General features: G+C 41.5%; 1 protein-coding gene across 1 annotated transcript in view; it reads right to left on the bottom strand.

The window, feature by feature from the left end:
- The window catches only part of FSHR (follicle stimulating hormone receptor), an 82,362-nt gene extending 76,318 nt beyond the window's left edge, over positions 1–6,044 (bottom strand). Inside the window, 2 exon segments of the mRNA XM_059469291.1 lie at positions 5,780–5,960; positions 5,963–6,044. Coding sequence (XP_059325274.1) covers positions 5,780–5,960; positions 5,963–6,044 — 263 coding nt within the window.
- Between the last annotated feature and the right edge of the window lie 18,125 nt (positions 6,045–24,169).

Raw genomic sequence — 24,169 nt, 5'->3', positions numbered from 1 at the left:
TGAGTGATACTCAATAGGATTCCCTGTGCCAAAGTGTCCCCGCATGGGATGAGGGATGGAGTTAATACATTGCAGTATTAGACATGAGACGGCAACAAAGTCTGGAATGCAGTGTTCTACTTCTGCAGAGTGAAAACTGATGAGTTGTGAGAAACTGTCGTACGAGGAGTAAATGAAGACAGGAAATCATCCATATTGTGGAAGTGTTTAGCCTAACACACCATTCAGAGCAAAGGAAATTAACTGGTGCGTGACACCAGTGAATTCATGACTCCTCAAATCTGCTCAGTGATTCATTTTCTCATTGGAGAAGCAAAAGACAGACCTCCATCCTACTTTGCAGTGTCCCCTAGGCTAACCAGCTTCCCCATTTTTACCACATTTTAGTTTAAAACTGCTAATTTCAGATCTTAGTAGGGCTTTTTTTTTCCTGCTGTGTCTCAACACTAACTTTGGTATTTACCAGATCCCATCTCATGAATAACATTACTGTCAAACTCTCCTGGGTTTTTAACTATATTAATGACTTGAATGGGGAGGCACACAAGATGAAGACACCATATTTGAGACAAGAAAATGTAACTCCCACAAATGACTACTTTAATCTTCCAAACACTTTAGAAAAACATTTATTATTACCTCATTCACTAGGCACCTTTTGATTCTTTGTAGGAACTGAACCAGAATATATCTAAAATGTCTAACAGAGAGACTTTATTTCAGCTCATCAGCCCAGAAGCCCATTTTGCCTGGTTTCAGATGTGTGGGGATGTGACACAGCCGGTTTGTGTGTGTGTGTGTGTGCATGTGTATAACAGAGACTGCTGGAAAAACCAGAATTTATATATTGAGAGAATCTCTCTGTAGCTGACCCCATTGAAGGGCATCAGCTTTGTACCCTCCCAATGCTGCATGCAAACAAAATCAAGTCTTGGCTTTCACTGTTTCCCTGCAAAAAGCTCAGTGATTTAGCAAGTCATTAAATTTTAAGTGAATGCACTTTCATAGCAAAGATATATTTTATACATACATACATACATACATACATACATACATACATACATACATACATGTGTGTGCATATATATATATATATATATACACACAATTATACATCTTCAGACTTTGCCATCCCTCTCTCATGCATGCACCAAGCTGCAGACCCTATAAGTAAAGTGGGAGCCATGTGCAAGAATTTATTTATATCATCAGGACTAAGCCAGCAGAGAACTGCACTGCAAGGCACTTCCATTGTGTGCAGTACAACTCCCTGTGTTCAAAAGCTCCTGGAGGTTTAGAAATTGAATGTTTCTGTAAATATATATATATATCTTTGGTCATTTCTACCAGCCAAGGATCTGTCCTGCTGAGTTTACTATCCTTTTGTGTAATTTTCCTCTGTTTCTTTCTCTTCCTCTCTTATGATCTGCCCATTTCTTTTTGTCCTCCCAATTAAAATGTTAAATAAGAATCCAGCCTAAGGATTGGACCACTGCACTGATATACAGACAGCAATCTTACAGCAACTCTGTTTTTTACTGTTTCAAAGTAGGAGCTGATCATAAATTCAGGAAGAGAAGAATGTAACCCTAACAGATGCAAAACTGGTTTGAATTAAAAACTAAAATAATTAAAAAGGCTTTAGTCAGCATGTAATACGTTCTCAATATGCTCTGCTGTGAAAACATTCTCATCTTATTCCTGAAAAGATGAGAGTGGTATTATTGATTGACTGTAAGATTAATCACCACAACACAGAGAGTTCAAAGCTTTATGGGTCTTAATTTTGTGAGTTTACTTTATCCTCTCACACCTTGCCTTTCTCAGGTTAAGGTCAGTCCATCAGTATAAACACCCAAGCAAGAAGTGTAGCTGTTTGCAAGTTTCCGTGTAATTTCAACTCTAAGTGTGAAAGAATAAAGAAACATCCTAATTGCAGCTGTCAGTAACAGTGTTGCAGCTACAATTCACATAATTTGCAGCTTCTGTCGCTGGGAAGCACATCTGACTCACTCAGTACACAGCACAGGACTTGCTATTTCTAGGCAGCTGATGTTTTAGTGCTCAGACATCTACTCAGCCTTGACTTGATAGTCTAAAGTAAATATCCTTGAGCAATTGTAAAAAAAACACCTATGCAGCGAGCAAGTAAAAAACCCTGCTGTTTATAGTTTGCAGATGCTTGGGAGAAAACACTCTATATAACACAGCTCTAAACTGCTCTGACAATGGCTAAACTGCCTCCTAGAACCATGGAATCATTATGGCTGCAAAAGAACTCCCAGATAATTGAGTCCAACCGCGAAGCCAGCACCACCTTGTTCACCGCTCAGCCGTGTCCCCAAGTGCCACATCCACAGTGATTCCACCACTTCCCTGGGCAGCTATTCCAATGCCTGATGACCCTTTCAGGGAAGAAATTTCTCCTAATATTGAACCCAATGAGCCCTCGGCATAGCTTGAGACCATTTCCTGTTTTCCTGTAACTTGGTGCTATCCAAATGTTTCTACTTAGTCTGTTAAAACTTAAGAAGGATCCCTTCTGAAAATGTTATTTTTGTTTGCACTACAAAGCAAGGCCTCTTATGAATAAATGAAATCCCACTGAATACTGATGATGGATTACAAAACTTGATACTGGATTTTAAGGCTGGAATAGATCTTCAGGGAGCAAACTGCCTGCAATTGCTACTGAGTCACTCCCTCCTCTCTTCCCTAGAGGAAAATAATTGTTAATACTTGACCCAGGTGAGCCTACATTTCCCATCTGAACTGCTGGACTCTGGTTTCTGATAGATTGACTCCAAATTTGTAAGTCAGAGCCATCTCTCAGGCATTATGGTATGTATAAAAAAATACCAAAAATTCTTCTGCCCAGACAAAGATTATAAAGCAAAGCAGCTAATAACCACAGCCTCCCCTGTAACTCAGAACATGGCACCTGCAGAATGCTTGGAAGTCTGCAAAAAGCAATGGACAAACCAAGCTGTGATTATCCTCTCATGAGATTTTGGCCTGTAAGTGAAAAAGTAGAAGTGGCAGAAATGAGAGTGATGGAATCATGTGGATTCTGATCCCTGCTCTGTTTCCATGAGGTGAGTACAGAATGAAATCACTCACTCTGAGAGGCTGCCGGCCTTCCCTCTGCAACACCCTTGCTAAATCCAGCCAGGAGCAAACCCCTGTCTCATGCACCACACTGCAGAGCTCAAGTTTCCCTTGCAGCCCAAGCTCTCTCCGTTGGGAAGCCAGCCACAAAGAAACCCCTCATGGCAGCACATGCTCAGGACCAACACTAAACACTAAAAAATAACAACAATTTAAAAATTCAGCAGTGGAAAGAGATAATTGTTAGGGAGGGCACTATTTTTACCTTTATCATGAGTTTTCCTACCAAGTGTCTAAGCTGGCTGAGTGTCCCAACTTCAGACACAGCTGTAGTGAAATAGAAACACACAGCAAAGGGAGAAGTGCTTGAGGCTGATCAGGCTCATGTTCTCACTCTAAAGCATTCACCAGCATGCTATTCAACATTTTAAAGACACTAGGGAAGGACTCTGAGATAGCTTAGGAAAGTTATCAAGATCACATAAGGGAAGGTGGAGAGCTGTAAGTGTACTGAATGAATCCTTCTCCTTTATATTTATATAAATAAAAACAGACTGCATCCAGACTCCCAGAAATGAGCTCTTAGGTGAAAAAAGTACCTTGTATGATCTGTATGTAGCAAGAAGTCTCTGCTTGCATCCTGTACAGAGTTCTTAGACACCATGGCCTTCTGTGCTAAAGTTGGTACACTGATCAAAAAACTCTTTTCACCCATTAAGACTTTTTGAGAAAACATAAAACAAGATTTTCCTGCTAGCAGGAGTGTACCTGCAGTGTCATCTGGAGCAGTAAAACTTATTTTAGTAACCTGAATCACCCCACTGGGCACTCAGTGGAGAGATGCAGAGGAAAGCACTTTTCTAGAGTTCCCCTTTGATCCTGAAGGAAAAATCTAAGATTTATTTGTCACTTGATAGCTCTTCAGCTAATGTATCTGCCTTTGGTAATGCTAAGGTTTGGTATATTCAAAGCTACTCTAGGCAGCTTTCAAATTTTTAAGGCATGCTGAAATCAGTCCCAGGGCTATACTGATGGAATGGGACCTGAATTACTTTCTGAGAAACCAAAAGCTGCTTTATTTTGAGAAAGTGAGAAGAGAGTCAAGTTGAGAGATTCTAAATCCAGTATTTGCACAGCACTGGCAGAAGAAAGGATTTGTTTGCTGTTTTCAGTCACACTAATGTTGTATTCTGCCTGTTTCAGAGAATAGCACTTGTGCTAAGAACCCACAAATTAGCATCCTCAACAAACCCTCGAGAAGTTAACAAGGAGAAAACAAATCCCATTTTACTAACAGGTGCTTTTCAGCAAAACTCTACTTCTTTGCAGAAATAATTAAAAAATGCTTTTGCTTAATCCCTAGAAGGCAGACCTTAACTGTGTAATCTAAAGAAACAATCAAAGCAAAATTAAACAAAATTAGCTGTACATGCCTGGAGCACAGTGCACTCAAGATTTAGATGACCTAAATCACAGATGGATTAGTTTTTCCTCCGGTTGTGAGAATGATTTAAACTTTTACTGACCTTTTGTGGTTAATTCAGACATTTCTCTCAAGTTTTCACTGCAGTCTGCTTAGTCAGTGAGCATAACAACCCCTCCTTATGAAGAAAACAAAACTTGTACCCTAAGAAAACTGTGGCATAATAACCATGGATATATTGTGGTGTGTAAAATTGGGATGGGGGTGTATTTTTCTTACTAGTGACACATCATTCTTTGTTGCATCCTCCCTTCAAACTTGCCACTCCACTTATTTACCAAAGGCTTTATCCAGGACTACTCCTTTTGGTTTTGCTTTATGTTGTAACAATGCCAGCTGTCTGTGGGGGTGTTGGCAAAGGGTGATATTTGCCTTCAAACTATTAAAATGAAAACAATCACTTGCAGTTAGATATTTGCCATTGCGCAAGCTCCTTTGCTTGCCTGTGCTACTGACACAGAAAACAGCTGCCACACGTTATTTTTTCATTGCTCACGTTACTTTTATGAAAAATAATGAGAAGCTTTAAGATAGACAAAGCCCCCTCTCTATCTTCACATTGTTTACTCTCTCCAAGCACGCCGCTCCTGTGGCGGAGGAGGATCCCTCTCTGAATGTTTATCAGAGTCCTTTCTGCAATGCCTTTGAGATTTCAAAGGGAAAACATTAAGTTCCTTCTTGGCGAACAAGCACAAACCTTTGGAAAGCTCCTGCAGTACAAACAAACACTCATCGTTGACTTGTTTGGGGCAGACAAGTTGCTCTGCACGTTCCGACAGCGCTAAAAGTAAAGCTGTAAAGAAAGCTTAGACTTTATGCTTCAAATTACTGTCACAGCACCAAGGATGCTTGTCTCAAATTTAGCCTCCACTTTGTATTATAACGTGCAAAATCCTTCCTTAACAGAGACCTCACAATGAGCACGATCAGAGAAACGGAGAGGAGTTTCAAGGTGTAATCGACCGAGCATCAGGGGAAGGGCTGTGCTCTGCAAACAGCCGGCTTGGAGTCTCCCAAGTGACTCCTCTAAATCTGACCTTTGGCTGGCCGGGCAGCAGCTCCTTTGGAAAGCCAGGCTCTCAACCACAAGGCTGCTGCTCCCAAACACAAAGGTGCTGCTCCCAACCACAAAGCTGCTGCTCCCAACCTCAAGGCTGCTGCTCCCAGCCGCTCCCTCTCCCTACTTACAGCTCGGTGGCGTTGGCAGGGATGTCCCGGGGAACCTGGACCACCTGGCTCTCCTGGCAGATGAAGACCCTGCCCAGGCAGTGGCAGGCAGGGTGCTGGCATGCCAGGCAGCCTGCCAGGAGCAGCAGCAGCAGGCAGGAGAGGGCTGGAGACATCTCTGCCCTCACATCTGTGCCCGTCCCTTTATCGGAAAAGGAGGAACGCTGAGACCTCCCAGGCCAGCTCCCTGGATGGAAGATCCGCCCCAAAAGCTGGGACAAGCCATGTGGCTCTTAGGGGATGACTTCTCTGCAAGTTTCACTTCATGACCCCACATTCCTTATGGCGTTGGAGTGGGGATAGCGATGGGAAATGCTGATTTTTCATGACACGAGTGTTTTGTATTTCAAGTGGTGTTGAAATGAGGGGGCCCAGCTGTACTAAACAGGGCTCTTTTAACGTGCTGGGGAAAGGTTCTTCCTTCTCAGCTACACTATTTTTCATGTCTTGCTTGGTGAGACCAAGGGACAACAAAGCATTTTTACTTTCTACAGCCCAGACCCTTTTTTTTGTCCCTAAAGGAGAAGCACTCTATTTATGGCACTATTTATGCTCCCATTCATGGATCCAAGGACCCCTGCTTTTGTATTTCTCTTAGGCAAAAGTAGGGTGGTAGTATTTTATATAGTCCACTTCATGGGGTAAGAGCTCTACAGACCTGAAGCCAGAGCTAAATAATGCCTTTTTCCCCACAACTGTGATTATTTTTCATGCAGTTGCTGATTCATCTTTTTTTTTTTCCATTTGGCGCCTTTATTGGAATCCAAACAGAAGAAAACACCACAATCCAAATTGTCCCTGTGGACTGGTAAACTAATTTCATCATCTAGAACAGAAATCCTAGAAATATTGCCAGATGACTATTTGTGGCACAACAGGAGGAAAACAGCCTCAAGAATATCATCAGAAGGCTTGGATATTGAATCTTGTCTTTGAGTCCCTATTTATATTTTTTTACTCTTTGAGTGAGCTAAATTATCTCACTACAAATATTAATCCTTGAGGAAGGGGCCCTGTGAACTCTTTGCTGTCACTGAGTCAAGCTGCACCAGGCCATTGCCTGGGACCAGAACTTCTCTACAAGGCATCTGAAATGAGCATTTTGACAAAAAATTTTTTTTTGTGGTGTTTTAAAAAAAAATTATTTGTTTTTTTGAGTGTTCTATTGGTTTGTTTTTCTTTAAAACTGTAAATAGTTGCTTAAGACATGCAGAGCTTATAAATCATGTGCATTTTAAATAAGGGAGGGAGCCATGGGTGATTCTGTTGAACCTGACTCATATGTAATCCTTCCCATTGCTTGGAAGGATTTCTTAATCTTGTTAAAAACTGCTGTTAGCTTGTTTGTCATAGTTTTTTAAATGGCTGGGTTTTTTTCCTTGTCTTTCATAATCAAAAAGCATTAACAAATGTAATGAGACAAAAGACAGCATGTTTTCCCTGAATTGTGTGACAAAAAGTTTCCACCATTCTCACTTTTAAAACAAGCCTCATAATGTAGATGTTTCTTAAGGGAACCAATTAAATTTTTAAAAATAATTACAATAATTCTTAAACTTAACTTAAGACTTACCCCAGCTGTACCAAATATTTGTTATTTTCCCCCCATTCATTTAAGCTTACTCAAGATGAGAATTTAGATTCACTTAGGAAAAAATGTAAGGAAAAATCTTGATAATTTTTTTCTAACAATGGTAGGCTTATAACAAGGTGTAAGGGTATTCTTTTAGTTGTATGTGTATAACAGAGTCCATTTTTCTAAGTTTCATGAGAAAGACAGTGACTGCCAGGAAAAAAGAATTTCTGAAACCTTACTGACCGACTTTTTTCTTATCTCTCTGTCTTCCCTTTCCTTTGAAAGATCTTAAACCTACAAGGTCTTCTGAAATAAGTAAAACCTTCAGTCACCTTCATCCTCAATGGGATGAAAACTGCAGAATTGCACCCTATGATCAAAGAAATTCCTATTTAGTTAAATTTTTGCTGTGGCCCACTGAAAGTTGGAATAACGACACACTTCAGGATTTAAACAAATGCCAGGAAGACAAATCATTTGAGGCTTTTGGGGTTTTGTCTTTTCAATACAAAGTCCTTAACTCCTGCTAGTCATAGACTAAAAGCAGGCTGAGAAAATCTCCACAATATGAAATGTAAAGTTTCAGGCATATAAAGGGTACAGGAGTATTTGGATAAAAAGGAATTTAAGCTGTATCTCTTCATACTGAAATTCATCAGTATGAATGGTCATGTTATACTGATGAAATGGATAGTAATATTTATGACATTGTTGAAAAAGTGGTAACATTCTCTGAATGTCAAAACAATTTTCACTGATATGAAGACATCACAATTTGATTAACTTTGGGATTCATATATCAAACAATGAAAGTTGTTTCAAATGATGGCAATAATTCTTCTATATACAAAAGTCAGGAGATCAAAAAATATCACAATTATTACAAGGGATTTTTCCAATTAATTAGTGGAAACCAAAACCATAATAATTATGCTTGATTTTAATACAGCAAGTAAAATAGAGATATTTTAAAACATCAGGTCATGCTCAGTAGAAGATCATGAACGTAATGAACAAATATTGGAGGGAGGTTGTCTCTTTTCCATTTTTGTCTGGTGAGACTGTTTTATCAGTACTGTACACACTGCTCCACTTTCACTTACATCAGTTAAGAATGAGATGACAATTATTAAATAATATAAACCCCTTATCCAGACTGCAAGCTTCTCTTGTAATACTGCAGAGATAAGATTTTGATGGAAATATGCAAGTATCATTACATTCAATAAAATCAGGCTAGTATGCTAAACAGAACTGACATTTCATTCATATTGGAACAAGCACTAAATCAGGACCACACTAAAACTCCCTGAGGATACATGAACACTCAGAAGGATCTCTGAGTTGTTTTAAAGATACCATCCAAGCTCTTGAGGAATAGATTCTGATGTCTATTAATGTTTTGAGCTGAGAAACTCTGTCCTAATTTTGCACATGAATGTCAAATGTCACAGGGCCACATCAGCAAGTCCCCTGCACTGATGAATCAGCTGGTGATGCTCTCACTCCCAGCTCAGGAGCACAGTTATCTCCTCTTGGGAAGAAAATTCTTATAAAAGAAAGGGGGAAAAAAACCCTTCTTGGTATCTTTCTGTGGAATTTGCACTCCCAAGTCACTCCTGAGCGCCAGGTTGGAGCTATGACCACATCTGAAAACCCACAGGACCTGTTGCAGGGGACCCCCATCAGAGCATCAGTGCTAGGAGCAAGCATGCACTGCCACTGAGATTCATGCTGTTGAAAGTGTAAATGCAGAGATGATGGTGCTTTCAGATATTTATGAGAGCCTTATCTTTGCATCCATTTGCAGAAGAACTATGCTCCAGCTGGCAAATTGATCTTGAGAGTGTAAACTGTTTTCCTGAGTAAGAAAACAGAAATTTCCCCAAATTGAAGCACTGTAGCAACAGAGATGCAATTAAGTGAATTATGACAGATATTCAATGATGATGTTACAGATTATGAAATTAGATGATGTCTGAGACAAGCAGTTAATTCAAGGTTATGTGCTCAACAGGGGATCTTGTTTTAAGATGGTAGTTAGGGAGTCTGGTGGATAGGACTGGCCTCTAAAAATCAGCACTGGCCTCTAAAACCAGCTCTGGTTGAATTTTGCAAACACTGAGCCAGAGGAACCAAGGGGATCTGCAGACTCCATGCTCTGACCAAGCCGCAGTGCCTGTGTTGGGCCATGCTGTCACCTGGATGGATGAGGTTACAGTGGGAAATAAAATGAGCCACCCCACATCTGTCTCTCTTGCCCTCAATAAACTTGCTTCAAAGACAGCTCTGAGCTCTTTCTCTGCAGTGTTCACGTGGCCAGGTCAGCCCCTAAATCCAGCTGCTGGATGTGTGGGAGCAGCTCTCTTTTCCTTAAGGCAGGAAGGTCACCAGGTGCTGGAGTGCCTCAACCTACAGGCAAGTAAGTCCACATCAGCATCTGCTTGTGTTTCTCTCCTCTGAAACACAGCATGACAGCTAATTAAGTAAATACTGTTCCTACTGATGTTTCCCAGCCTCAGAACTCTGTTTAATTACTAAATGCCTCTTTATCAGTGGCTTTGCTTAACAATAAGCATTCTCTAAAAATGTGTAGGCAAATCAATCACCTGCGTGAGCAGATGACATAAAAAACACATCCAAAAGAGGTTTATCCTTTCAGAGTGGATATTTCTTTCTCTTTTGAGCATTTCCAGCACAGAGTTTCTCCCTGTGGCTTTACAAGCTGCAATAGCCTCTACTGTCCTGATTACCATGCTATGAGAAGAAAAAGGTGTTTTCTATCCAGAAAAGCTGGCAATGTGAGCTGGAGCAGATCCTAAAAGGAAATTAGAGGAAATTACTAAAAAGGTCACTGACACATCACTGATTTACCTTTTTTGAATGACCAACATGGGTCTTAAAACAGCAGATCATTGAGGCAAAGAGATCATTGACCTGATAAAAAGATAATGTTTTAGGCGCTTTCCAGAAATAGCCGTTCTGAACAGAATATGTTTAGCTTCACCTCTTTCTGCGAATGGGGATTATTTTAAAATACATTTGAATGGACAGATTTTATCTGTGCCCTCGGTGCCGAGAACATAAAACCTTAAAGTAGCCTAATAAAAGCAGTATTATTGCTCTCTCAGTTCCTTTAGCCATCTGCTCGCATGAAACCTCAACTGCAAAGCGGAGTGGAGCAGAGATGGTAAATCATCCACCAGAGGGAGTGCATTGACTCGGGAAAAAAACACACCCGTGTGAGGCAAATGATCAGAAATTGCATGGAATTATGCCCATGACGATTTCCTGTGGCTGCCTGACTCTTGACCTCACAACTTGGCTGTGATGAGTCTCTCCCTTGTTAAACTGCACCCCTGCAGAAGCTGCCCATCACATGGAGCTGCGTCCAATGCAGCAGCCAGTAGCTGCACTGTGGCTCTTACTTTCCTCCTGCTTGAAGATGAATTAGGATCTTGTATAGACAGTCCTACCTATCTATTCAGCTCAGGAAGGACGTTGCCCAGCATGGCAGGGTCTCAGAAACTTCTAATGTTTCTGCTGACACTTCTCAGTGACTTCGTGCTATGGGCTAGGGGAGTTTTGACTTTCTTTATTTCCCTCTGCCCCAATACTTTTATGGCTTGATGGCTAACAAGCTCCCACTCAGCCCATTATCTGTGTGATTTTTCTGAGGCAATCTGAGGATATAAGCACCTCATGTGTTTTCATAGCACAGGAGACATATGCAAGAGGCAAGAGTGAAGTTAGAGACTAATCTTTGTCACTCCACCTAGTGCTGCTCCTCGGGTTCAGGTCTGTTCATCCCCAGCCGATAATAAAAGACGCAGCCCATCTGCTGGGTTTCTCTCACATGTCTGCAGAAGCACAGTTATAGAAGTACTTTTTCTTTGCACTGTCCATGAGTGGGTTTGACTAGACCAAAATAATGCACAAGAGACACCAAAGCCTGCCTAGAATCACACTTTGCGCCGTATTTTCTCCTCTGACGCCTTCCCCAGCCAGAAAAAGGTACCTGAAGGTCAGGAATGTGAGGAAAGAGAAATCTTGCCTGAGTGTGGAGTCAAGGAGCCTGCCCACGGGCATCAATACCCATGCACTGCCCACGTCAGCACCAGGGGAAACCCATGGAATCCAACAGGGACAGACAAATATGACAGTGTTCACAGGGGTCTCAGGTGGAGGGAAGAGATGAGGATCTGACTCCATGTTTCAGAAGGCTTGATTTATTATTTTATGATATATATTACATTAAAACTAAAAGAAGAGAAGAAAGGACTTCATCAGAAGGCTAGCTAAGAATAGAATAGAAAGGAATGATAACAAAGGTTTGTGGCTCAGCTCTCTGTCCGAGCCAGCTGGGCTGTGATTGGCCATTAATTAGCAACAACCACATGAGAGCAATCACAGACCCACCTGCTGCATTCCACAGCAGCAGATAATCAATGTTTACATTTTGTTCCTGAGGCCTTTCAGTTTCTTAGGAGGAAAAATCCTAAGGAAAGGATTTTTCAATTTTTCATAAAGATGTCTGTGACAGACAAACACAAAGCCCCAAAGCTGTGGAGGACAAAGTCCCTGCAGCGATGCAGGTGGGCACTGCCTGTTCAGGAAGCAGATCTGCTGCTAAATTGAGACATGTGGTTATTACCCTTTACTCAGGACTTTTGGACAGCACTGCATCCATTCTGGGATGCCCAGGCATCATTTAACTGAGGGAGGGCAGGGAAGAACCAAGATGGGCAGGGCAGGAGCGCTTGAAGCTGAAGCTGTGAGAACAGGGTTTGTTCAGCCCAGGGAAGGAGTGGCCAGTGGGCAGCTAAAAGTAGCCCCCAGTGCCTATGAAGACATGGCCTGTGGACACATAAAAACAGTCCCCAGTGCCTGCAGAATGATGATCAACAAGTGGACCGAGGCTCATTGCAGAGGTGAAGGGTGCGAGAGCAGAAAGTAGCAGATTTGGGTTGAAATAAGTGGCATTCAGAGTGGATACAAGGAGAAATTTTTTCACCTTGAGGACACTGAAGCAGGGGCACAAGCTGCTGGGAGGTCACATTCTCTCCTTCCACAGGCGCTTAAAAGACCAGACTGAATAAGTCCCTGTGCAGCCCAGTTTAGCCTCACATTGAGCCACACGTGGGACCTCCCCAGGTCCCTCTTTCACCTGAATCCTTTTGTGATTCTACTTATGGCTCAGGGAGGAAAACATCTCCCTAGGATGTTTAAAATAGAGACTGACTCTTCATGCTTTTCCTCATGCCACTTGCTTTTGAGCATGGTTACAATATGCTACTGAGCTATAAGTCTTTAATCCCTAAAGAAGGGAGAACTGTTTGTCAGCATCAACAAAATAGGCTGGCAATGCTTTCTGCCCGGCATTTCAAAGTTCACAAACCTGCCATTCAGGACAGTTTAGTGACAAACCTGAAGTCCTTACTCATTAGAATTCAAGAGGCTATTAATTCTCTCAAGTACAATTTATTATGACATAAAATGAATTAAAGAAACTTTAATGATGTCTCCACGACATGCCATAATTATAATCTCATATTAAAGAAGGAGAGCTGCCTGGCAGAGCATACATGAGAAGTTTGAAAGATTGAAGTATAGAGATATCTGTAAAGAGAAAATTTGTTTAATTCCTCTCATACTTAAAATTGGCCCATAGACAGTGCTAACAACCTGTTGTTTGGCCATTTGAAAACCAAATTTCCTTAAATTCACTCAAGTTGGGTGAGCATTTCCAGCATTAAAATACATTAAAGAGATCCGAAATGGAAATATCTTTACAATGTATCTATCTTCTACTTTTTTTTTGACCTCATACAGCCTAAGAGAAACCATCTCTGCATGAGAAAAGGAAGAACTCAGCTGTGATTGATACATGAAAGACACTAAATATCCTTCCGGGAAATTAATTTCATTCTGACACTTAATAAAAAAAAAAAGAGAGAGGCAAGAGTGAAAAATTAACATTTGTTAAGGCCTCTGAAGAAGATGCAGATGACTAACTAATCCCTATAGCAGATTGAAGAAGAAGGAGAAAAGAAAAAAGAAGCATTGTGCAATTAGAGTAGATTATTAATATTGATAGAAGGAGGTTTAAAAAGTGGCTCAATTACTTAGCAGGAATAGTGTTTTGTGTACTTTTACCTTCCTGACAGGTAGGCTAAATAAGCTGCCTGAGGTGACAATTAGGAGCCAAAGAGTCACTGAATCTTCTTTTAGCACTATACAGCGAGAATGAATATAGCAGATTTGTTTTAAAGCATCCTTGAAGGTCATCCAAGGCTTTTCCTACTTTTGCTGGAGCTTTTACAGCAAAAAAAAAAAAAAAAAATTATTTTGCTTCATTCAGTGGCTGATGTGGAATGACATTAAAACCTAAATATTATTCCAATCTCTGGCAACCATTTTCCTCTTCCACTTTTCCCTGAGCTTCCTGCTGGGGCTCCTCAGCTGCTGCTGAACAGTCCTGTTTTCCACAGAAAGATCCACTGGAATTAATAGGATTACTTATGGAACAAGGTTCTGCCAAACATGGCTAAAAAATTCAGGATCTTCCCCTTAGCATATAAAATAATGAAAAATGACACATGCACTTGAAAGCAAGCAAATGAGCATTGAAAGGAAAGATGGGCATGTCTAAGTCTTTACGCAGCTGTAGCCCTGGAAAAAATGAAAAAGAACAACTCCAAGTTGCTTCAGAAAGCTCAAATTAGTGCTGTAAGACTGCCCAGTGATATATTAATCCTTGGAATAGCTGTCCTTTGACACTTTTTCTGTCAGGAAGCAGGTTATGGCATGGAAGGTGACAAAGAGTGACAAAGAGGAGCCTGTGATCCTTGATTTGCCGCAATTGCTCTCGATGCAGAGGGAGCAGGTCAGGCCCAGCTCTCTGCAAGAGGAGAAGAATAAGGTCCTGACTTTGCTCTTAAGGCACAGAATAGAGTGGCAGGTAGGCTAATGAGATTCTGCAGATGATGAGAAAGAAGCTTGTCCATATCTCTGAGGTGCTTTATAGCCCTCATTACCATGCCATCAAAGCGCTCTGCAGCTCTAATGCCCATTTTTGTCCCCATTTCTGCAGCAAAGAAAGACCTCCAGCATCCTTTTACAGATTATATCAGGGGAATTAATGGAAAATTTACTGCCTGGTGGTGGGGAGATCCTCTGGGGTACAGCCAGAGACCCCAGAGAGGTGCAGATCTGTGCACAACCCCAAAGAGAGCTGCCCAAGCTGGGCTTTGGGCTCCTGAGCTGCAAACACACACAGGAAACTTCTTACCTCCCCCTGGCCCACCTGCAGCCCCTTTTGGCATCTGCACTCTGCTCCTGTGCACACCCAGCTGTGGCCTGGCAATGCAGGAGCATCCCTGCTGCCTGCAGGGACTCACTGGCACCCACCCTGGGAAGCCGAGGAAGGACAGAGAAGCACTGGGGTTCCTCCTCACATCCCAGCCAAGATCTCAAATTTCCCTTGTCTCTGAAACCCCATCCCCAGCATTTCCACAGGATTTACTTACTCTTCAAAGGATTCAAACAAATTTTACAAGCCGCAGTTGAAGCCCTAACAGATGTACAGCTACCCAAATTGAAATCTGGCCAGTGTAGAAGACTCTGACCTGTGTAGGAAAAGCAAGTGCTAACAGATTTGTGTTAGCCTGCCCACCCTGACAGATTGCATGTCTTTCACTCAGAAGGGCTCCTGTGGCTGCTACCACCCTTGTGACAATGCTGGGATGTCATTCACTGATGGGTTAGAGAAGAAAAGTTTTAGATGTTTAAAAAACATTTAAATCTCTTGAGTGCTGCAAGCTAAAAGCAGAAAAAAAGGACATACTCCACCATATATTTCACTTTTCTTACCTCAATATATTTCACTTTTCTAACCTCAATATATTTCACTTTTCTGACCTCAATATATTTATTTTTTCTTATCTCTACTACAGTTTTCACTCACATGACATGGTTTAGCATAATATAATTTATCAACAATTGACACATCCTGTTGTATGAGATGAAAAAAGCAAATACTTTTGGGACTAAGTTGACCACAGTTTAGGCATAACAACCTGAAACCAGACTGCAAGACTGTTTTACCTTTAATGGCCACCTTCTTTGGTGTTTTTAAGATGCACCACAAAGGTGAAAGACAACCTGTTAAACCCTGTCAAATGAAGACCAGACCTTGACTAATTTTTGCTTGCCCAGATGAACTTCAAAGTGCTTGGAGACCCACAAGCTCTCAGAGGTGAGGTTTTGGTACTGTCTCTTAGAAAGTGATATGATTATATTTTACAAGTGTGTTCTGCACATGCTCCAAGCTGAACAGAAATCTCATTAGGGCTCATTAGCTCATGCTCAGTGCTAAGCAGCATTTCTCCTGATGTCACTCCTGACTGGCCTGGCCTGTGGGTAAAGTGATGTGGCCTTTGCTAGCACAGTAACATGTGGAGGCTGCATTTTCAGCCTTGGGGACATCAATGCTGTTTGTCCAAATACAAAGCAAGAGAATATTGTTGTGCACCCTCCCAAACCACAGCAGCTGTGGAAGGGGAAAGAAGGCACTTGGCCTCATATGCCTCACTTGGCCTCTGTGGAATGCAGGAGGGCTGGAAATTCCCTTACAGATCCCAGCTGAATTATCTGCTCAGCCTGGGCTTGCAGTGCTGCCTGTCCTTGGGGAGCCAGTTGTGCTGGCTGGCTGCTGTGCGGGAGCAAAGGAGCTGCTGTGCCTTCAGGATGTGGGGCAGTTTAACTGCCCATCCCTTCCATTCGTGGCCCTGTAAGCATCCATGAAGATTCATTTCCAAACTCTATTGACACTCACCGAACTTTCAGGGTTTTCTGTGTCCTTTCTCCCAGAGCCCACAAAAACATTTCAGCATCATCATGGAAAAGCCAGGAAGCAGGGCTGATTCCAGTGGTGGATCCATTGACTAAATGTGGACACGGTATTTGTACTTGCTGAAAATGATTGTGGCAATAAAAGAAATTTAAAAGTGCCAGCAGGATAGAGGTCACATTACATAAAATGAGGGGATGTAAGTGAGAAGGAGCCAGGCCATACTGTCCTTGACTTCAGTGCAGCTATGCCACTGCACCACTGCTGAAGGTCTGGACTGCAGCAGCCTGGATAAACAGCTTGCCTCTGTATCAGAGCAGCAGCAGAAAGACATTCCAAAGGTGATAAATCTCAGACAGTGGTGGTAGGGATGTGCTGCTGGGCCCAAATATAATCAGCTTTTATGGAGAGCTTGCCAATGCTTGCTCTTAAGGCCTAATTGCAAGACATTATCTGGCCAAACAGAGTATGAAGTAGCAGGTAATAATGATTGCCTGCAGGAAGCTCAGGTAGTGCAGCACACAAGATGAGGAGCTATTCTTACCTCACTTATTACCCAGGAGCTGATTCAAGGAGTAGTTACAGTTGTGCCATTAAGCCACTGGTCACCCTCATACATCTCAATTCAAATTCATTACAGGAGTGATTTTACCAAATGCTAGCAGTGACACTGAACTGTGGGAAGAGGATTGGATTTTGAATGAGGAATAAAATGACTTACAAAGACTTTCTTTGGAGAAAAAGAAAAAAAAACCAAAAAAAGAAATTAAAATATTTAGCCTCTGCATGCTTTGCCATCTTGGCATTAACAGCATGCACACTTATGCATAAAGGAAAAAAGAATGAGTAACAGTCAAGGTACACAAGTCAAACCACCACAAAGGTCTATAAAGCTTTTGGGGAAACAGAAACCCAGGCCAAATATGCCCTTCAGATAGGATATTCGTCCAAATCTGAAGCTACATCGGTGACAGAACACCAGAAAGCCATCCAGCTTCTGGGCAGAAAGCTTGCCAGCAGCAGCAGGAGAAAGTTCCCAAGGCTGATCATGGCCAATATTCACACTTTCACATCCCACCACAAACCCTGGTTTTTGTCACTGACAGACCACAGCTGTGGAGGGAGCATTCTCTGATGTGTGTAGGAGAAGGTGACATTTCTGCCATGAACGAAGGTGACAGCACCAAAGTTAAGCATCTGTAAATAGCTCCTATTTCATCTCTTTCCTCCTTTGTCTTCAACTGATCTGTCAGTGTCATGTGGCACATTTCTGACAGCAGCAGAAGAGTAAATACTATTTGATCCTACTTAGTTTCCTGATCCTGTGATGAGATTAGAGCTCCAGATTCATTACAGGAAAACCAAACATTTCTCAGATACTAAACTGTGAATCTGCAAAAAAGCTCGAGACAATAGATCCCAGCTGTACTTGATTTCTCAGCTCAACCCTAATGCTGAAGCCAGATGCCGCCTACCAAAGAGAACTGACTATGGCACAACATGGGCCAGGAGCAGGCTGGAAGCAGAGAAAGTGGAAGCAGAGAAAGGTCCAGTTTTCAACTTTTCTTCCATTTATTTTTAAGTGCAGCTTCCCAGGAAGAGGATGGGGAGAGAGCTGTAGAGGAGGATTAGCTCCAGAAACATCATTAGGACACCAAGAAGGGCACATGACCATGCTGAACTGTCACAGACATCTTTTCATGAAAATCCTCTCCTTAGAATTTTTCCTCCTGAGAAGCTGAGATGCCTCAGGAACAAAATGTAAAAAATGATGATCCACTGCTGTGGAATGCAGCAGGTGGATCTTTGATTGGTCTCATAGAGTTGTTTCTAATTAATGGCCAATCACAGCCCAGCTGGCTCAGACAGAGAGCCTGAGCCACAAACCTTTGTTATCATTCTTTGCTATTCCATTCTTAGCTAGCCTTCTGATAAAATCCTTTCTTCTATTCTTTTAGTATAGTTTTAATGTAATATATATCATAAAATAATAAATCAAGCCTTCTGAAACATGGAGTCAGATCCTAGTCTCTTCCCTCATCCAAGAACCCCTGTGAACACGGCCACGCTGAACCCCATCCAGGGAGTGGTGAGGATGCCCCTGAGGAAGCTGCTGGCAGTGGCTGCTCTGTGCTGAGAGGAATCAGAGAGCCAGTGAGGGCAGATAGTACAATTACACTGGTTAACTCCAGCTCCACATGACCAGCAACCCTCACAAAAACCAATGGCAGTCACCCAGGGGGTGTGAAATAACTCCGATCGAGCAGTTGAGTTATTAATGGCAATTTGCAAGCAGACCAACCTCTTAAAATATCCTCCAATCTAAAGATTAGGTGCAGTATCAGTCCTTGAGATAAGGTTCCAGGGAGATCTGAGGAATCACAGGCCTGTAATCATGACAACGCTGGGCAAATTAGCAGAAACTGTAATAAAGGATGCATCTACAGAGCATGGAAATCTGCCAGAGCTGAGAGAAACTGCTAAGGGAAATCCTGCCTTGCAGATCCCTGCAGAAAAGGGAGATTGTGGTATTTGATATTTGTATTTCCAAAAGGTTTTTTGACAAAATTCTTCACCAAAGTCAAATAGCTAAGGGAGAAAAGGAAGAGTTCTGACTGGGTTTAAAAAGAAAAAATAGCCAGGGTCAAAATGAAGAGGCTGAAAAAAGGAGATGATCTGAAAGAATTTGATACAAGTCTGCAAAATAAAGGTTGGCATGGGAGTAAAGGATTGGAATCAACTTTTTTACTACCTCTTTCATTCCAAGAGCTATGGGTTATCACATGAAGCCAGGAGAGCTGGTTTTGAACACAGCAGAGAGCAGATCTGTGAAATTCCTTGTTATTGTAGGTGCAAGAGTGGACACTGATTCAAGGAAAAATTGCATGATTGCCTGAAAAAGAGATGATTTAGGGTTCTAAATGAGCAAGCCACAAGAGATTTAGGACATCACTAGAAAGGTATGAAGTTGAGGGCTGAGAGAATATGAGGGGAAGGTATTACATAAGTTTGCCTGCTTTAGGTGTCCATTCATGAGCAATTCTGGAGACAGAACAGCAAATCCTTGGTTTAAATATTGTCACCAGCACTGAGACTCCACAACAGCCAGTCCTGGCTTAAAGAGAATTAGCTTTCTAGAGCAGCTGAAGTAGAGCTGAAGACCTTCTACTATGACAATAGAAATACTTTATGTTGGTCTCCAAAGTTTTCCCTTCAACATTCTTGCTGTTTGGCATAGAAGTTATAACAGTGAAATATTCTGGAACTGGCAATTCTGGAAATGGGAGACACTTTCTAGTAGTGAGCTCTTGAGTCATAGATCTCCACTGCCTCCAGATTCATGTGAGGACAGTGGTACTTTACTAACAGTTGAAACCATTGCTTGCCAAGTAGATGTCTAATTTTATGATTTAGAAATGTTTTATACATACCAAAATCACAACTCATGCCTAAACTTGGAGAATATTCCTGGGTTAGGGACTCCCACTGGCAAGGGAACAGCCTGCCCTGTTCTGAAGAGATGTAGCAAAGTTTTCCTTTTTTGCTTCTCTGTTAAACTAATCTAATTCTGGGCACCTATAGCCACCAGACCTCTGGCCTTCTGTTGCATGGAGTAAATGAAGGAGAAAATATGTTTCTCTAATCATTGACTTCAAGTTTGCTTGCAGAAGGGGGAGCAAAGAGCACCTGAACTAGGAGGTAGAACAACTGCAGCCCTGCCTTAAGCAGCATTGCTAGCAAATTATCACAACTACAGAAATCAGAGCAAAATTCAGCTGTGAAACACCTAATTATATGTGTTCCCTACCCTAGTCTCTCTCACAGAAACACAGGACATGGCATGATCTTTTGATGGTTTCTTTCTTCAAAGTGGTAGAGAAATTATTTTGCAAATTGTATTTTCTTTAGAGGCTTTAAAAAATTTCACTGTTCAGTGAAATATCGAGATAAAACACAAAGAAAGATGCTTTTTCTATGTTTTGGTCCTAAAAGCTATATGTGATCATGAAAAAGAAAGAGTTGTTTTTAGGAATTGCAGAGTTCTCTGAAAGAAAAAGCCTTAGCAAGTAAAATGCTCAGTGGCAAATGCCTTGATTTGGAACTTCTGATGTGTTTTAACTTAATGTTCTTTATCCTTTGATAAGGATTCCATGGATTTTTGTGGATTTCCAAAATAACACATTGATAGCAGCCTGTATAGAAAGAATTTGTGAACTGCTACATTTCCCTACAGACCTCAGCACTTGCCTGAGTCCTACAATGTACCCAACAAAATCATGACATGGCCCAAAAAAAAATCATGACATTTGCTGTGCTTAAATAGGGACCAAGCAGCATGCTGGACTATGGATTTTTGTGCATTAATATTTACCATAGGTGTTGGATATGGTTTGGCTGATCTAATTTTTAGTTAGTCCTTTGAGTCTATGAGACATTTTGTCAATAAATGATGATGGTCTTGTGCACATTTGGCACTCCTTGTGTCTAACAAACTGCATTAGCAGAACACTGTCTGCCAACAGCCTCTGGGAAACTCTGTGAGAACAAGTTTTCAGATAAAATATTTCCTTTCCCAAGGATGCTTCAGCTTCCAGAAGACTCCCTTGACTTGGATACCTCAAGCTCTTAGTAACAACGTTTTTGTGTTCCCTGAAACCAAGGTGCTTGATACTTTTCTATCAATACCATTTATTTTGATGTTTCTCTATTAAAAAAGTACCTAAAAACCAACAAACCACCAAACAAGCACCAAAAACCCATAAAAACCGAAACCTAATTGAGTTTCCAATAAAATCTGTCTGTGACAGCATTCACAGGGGTCTGAGGATGGGGGAAGAGATGAGGATCTGACTCCATGTTTCAGAAGGCGTGACTTATTATTTTATCATATATATTATATTAAAACTAGACTAAAAGAATAGAAGAAAGGATTTCATCAGAAGGCTGGCTAAGAATAGAAAAAGAAAGAATGATAACAAAGGCTTGTGGCTCGGACAGAGAGTCCGAGCCAGCTGACTGTGGTTGGCCATTAATTAGAAACAATCAACATGGACCAATCACAGATGCACCTGTTGCATTCCACAGCAGCAGATAATCAATGTTTACATTTTGTTCCTGAGGCATCTCAGCTCCTCAGGAGGAAAAATCCCAAGGAAAGGATTTTTCATAAAAGATGTTTGCGACATCTGTCTTTTACATTCTCATTTTTTTGTCTGATTTCTCATTACCATGGATGCTGAAAGCCCTGGCCAGCTGCAATTCCCATCTTCCAGAGGCTGCAGGATCTATCTCAGCAGGTACCACACTGATGCCTGCACAGGCCCTGGATTTTTCACCTCTCCATCTTCTGCTTATGGAAAGTAGGGAGCTAAGCAGCACACAAAGGATCAGAGCTCCATGTTGTCAGCTCCATTTTCAGTGATTTTGCTCCCTAGCTTTGTATACTCAACATTTTTATTCCTATGTGGTGCCCCTCCCGAGCTGCCTTAGAATTCTGTCAGCTTATGCACTTGGTCTGAACATGAATTGAAACAGTGTCACAGAATCACATAACAAGGGACTGTGATCAAAAAAAAAGAAATCACATTTGACAGAGAGGCAGCAAGAAAATGAAGGGGGGTGACAAAGAGTTAATGCTCAGACTCCTCAAAACAATTGCATCATCGGGGTTAGCAGCTTCTAGTGATTTTGGTGATTCTATTTAGCACTGAAAATGCTGTTTGCTGCTTGGCATTTCAGTGCTTACATAATTTATAATCTATTATTTGATAATGTATTGAAGCAGGTTGTTGTCTTTGGCACCATCAAAGGTGTCTGCTAATTCACTGCTTGACCTTCTCTGCGCGCGTGTAAAATGGAAAAGAAGTGGTGCGGGGCACACTGCGGCAGTTCCAAAAACAGCTCAGCATTCAGACAGCTTGGTTTGGCTGAACCTCACCACCAAACTACAGCTTGATTTGTCTCCGCTTGGAAAAAGCAGCAAAGAGGTGGAAAAGGAGTGTTTTTAAAGATTGGTGCATTCTGTTCTGTCTGGCTTCTCCAGGCAAGTATAATTGTGTACCCAAGGCAGTGAAAGTGTCCTGACATTAGGGTGAAACTGGGCACATTGTGCTTCTACCTAAACCCATGTCCATGTAGCCAAACGTGTCCTCTCCTGACTGTTTTCTCACCCCTGAGAAGAAGAGGAGATATGCTCATAGCCAGCATACACAGGGAAAGAAGGATTCTGCTTGGACATAAGAACATTTATGAAGGCATTTCAGCTTTTGAGTGCTGAACACAAACAGTTTGCATCCAGTTTCCCAAGAGGTTTAAAATGCTTGATAAAAGGGATCTACAAAAGTCCTCAAAGTGCTGGGAAAACCAGGCAGGAATATCAGTCCTGGAGAACACTTTGCCTCATGCATTCCCTGTCGTGGGGAGGACAGAAGGTGTTGCTGGAATGTCACAAATGGAAGAGAGCTCCAAGGAGACAGGGGCTCCCCAGCAATGCCCTGCTGCCCAGCAGACCCTGCAGTGACCAGCTGGGGGATAATTTGCCTGTGCCACAAAGTCCCAGCTCCTCAAACAAGAAGCAATGATTTTTAGGCATCAGCAACCACCCATTGACTTCAGTTTGCAGTGCAAAGCCAGGGAGTTGATGTGGAGACATTAAAAAAATTAAATAAAATTAATACCTATGTGACTCTGCTGGTGCAAGCTCACAGAAGGGAGCACATGAAAGTTCATGTGAAGTGGCAGAGCTGTCACCTGTCCCTCACAGGCTTCACCCTAACAGCCCACACTACACCTGCTGCTCTCCAGCTGTCCTAAATCAAAAGCACATTCCAATATTTCTTTCCCTTTTTGATTTCCATTCTGTATCTAATATTGTAGAAAAAAATAAGTAGAACAATGCACTGGGAGAGGCAAGGAAAATTTAAATAACTTTTTGGTGCCAAAATCATTGAAAGGGTTGATTAATCAGAAATGCCTGGTAGGGGCACAAGATGGAGAAGGTTTCATTGTGGCAAGGTTTTCTTGATGCTCTTTCCCCCAAGCATGGCTTTTCTTTTCCCCTGTGAGCCACTCTTATGTTCTGCAAAAACAGTTGTGAGCCACAAATACATGTTAACTGCAATTGATCAAGGTCAAAATGAATAATTTACTTTCTGAAGAAGAGATCATCTATATTGTTACAGACTTTTTAGGAAAGAACTTTTTCCCTGATGTTACAGCCATCCTGTTTCAGCTGCATTTCCATGTGGCAGGAGTGCTGCTTTGCTGCTTTGTTTCTGAGCTGGCACATCCCAGCAGAATTGCCCACCTTTTTTTTTTTGTTTCAGTGCTTCTGATCTTAAAGAACATGAATTATTCACAAAGAATTCCATACATCTTCAAAACTGTTTTATTCTGAAACAGTTTTATTCTGTTAAATAAAACTGCATGCTTAATTCCCGCCACCCTTGATTATCCACAGTGAGGAATAATGACTTGAGTTGAAGATGATGAATCCCTGGCAGCTCTCTACATATGGCTACACCCACCCTCTTGTCTTTGTCAGACCGGCTGCCAGTTTGTGCTACTTTGGCACAAAAAATTTATAATTTTATAGATTGCTATATTGCATCCATTTCTGTGATAGCAGTATCAAAAGTTGTTTTAATAGTCAAAATAAAAAAGAAAAACAACCTAGTGTAAAAGGTTGAATAAGATATGAGATTTCTCCAGGAAAGCAAAGCAAAGATGAAAACAGCTAAACACAAAAAAATTCACTGAACATAATATGTGTAAGAATAATCAGAAGGTCAATAACTCTGCTATTTTTCTTGATCCTCTTTTAAGCTCCTCACTTTAAGATACAAATAAACTCTACAACTACAATTAAAAAAATGACCATGCAATGTAACTGAATTCACCATTTACTTAAGGAAACCCAACAGAT

Source organism: Ammospiza nelsoni, chromosome 3 (assembly GCF_027579445.1).
Source record: "Ammospiza nelsoni isolate bAmmNel1 chromosome 3, bAmmNel1.pri, whole genome shotgun sequence".
In the NCBI taxonomy this organism is placed as follows: Eukaryota; Metazoa; Chordata; class Aves; order Passeriformes; family Passerellidae; genus Ammospiza; species Ammospiza nelsoni.
Note: the sequence above shows the minus strand (reverse complement) of the source record. Positions and strands in the feature narration are given on the sequence as shown.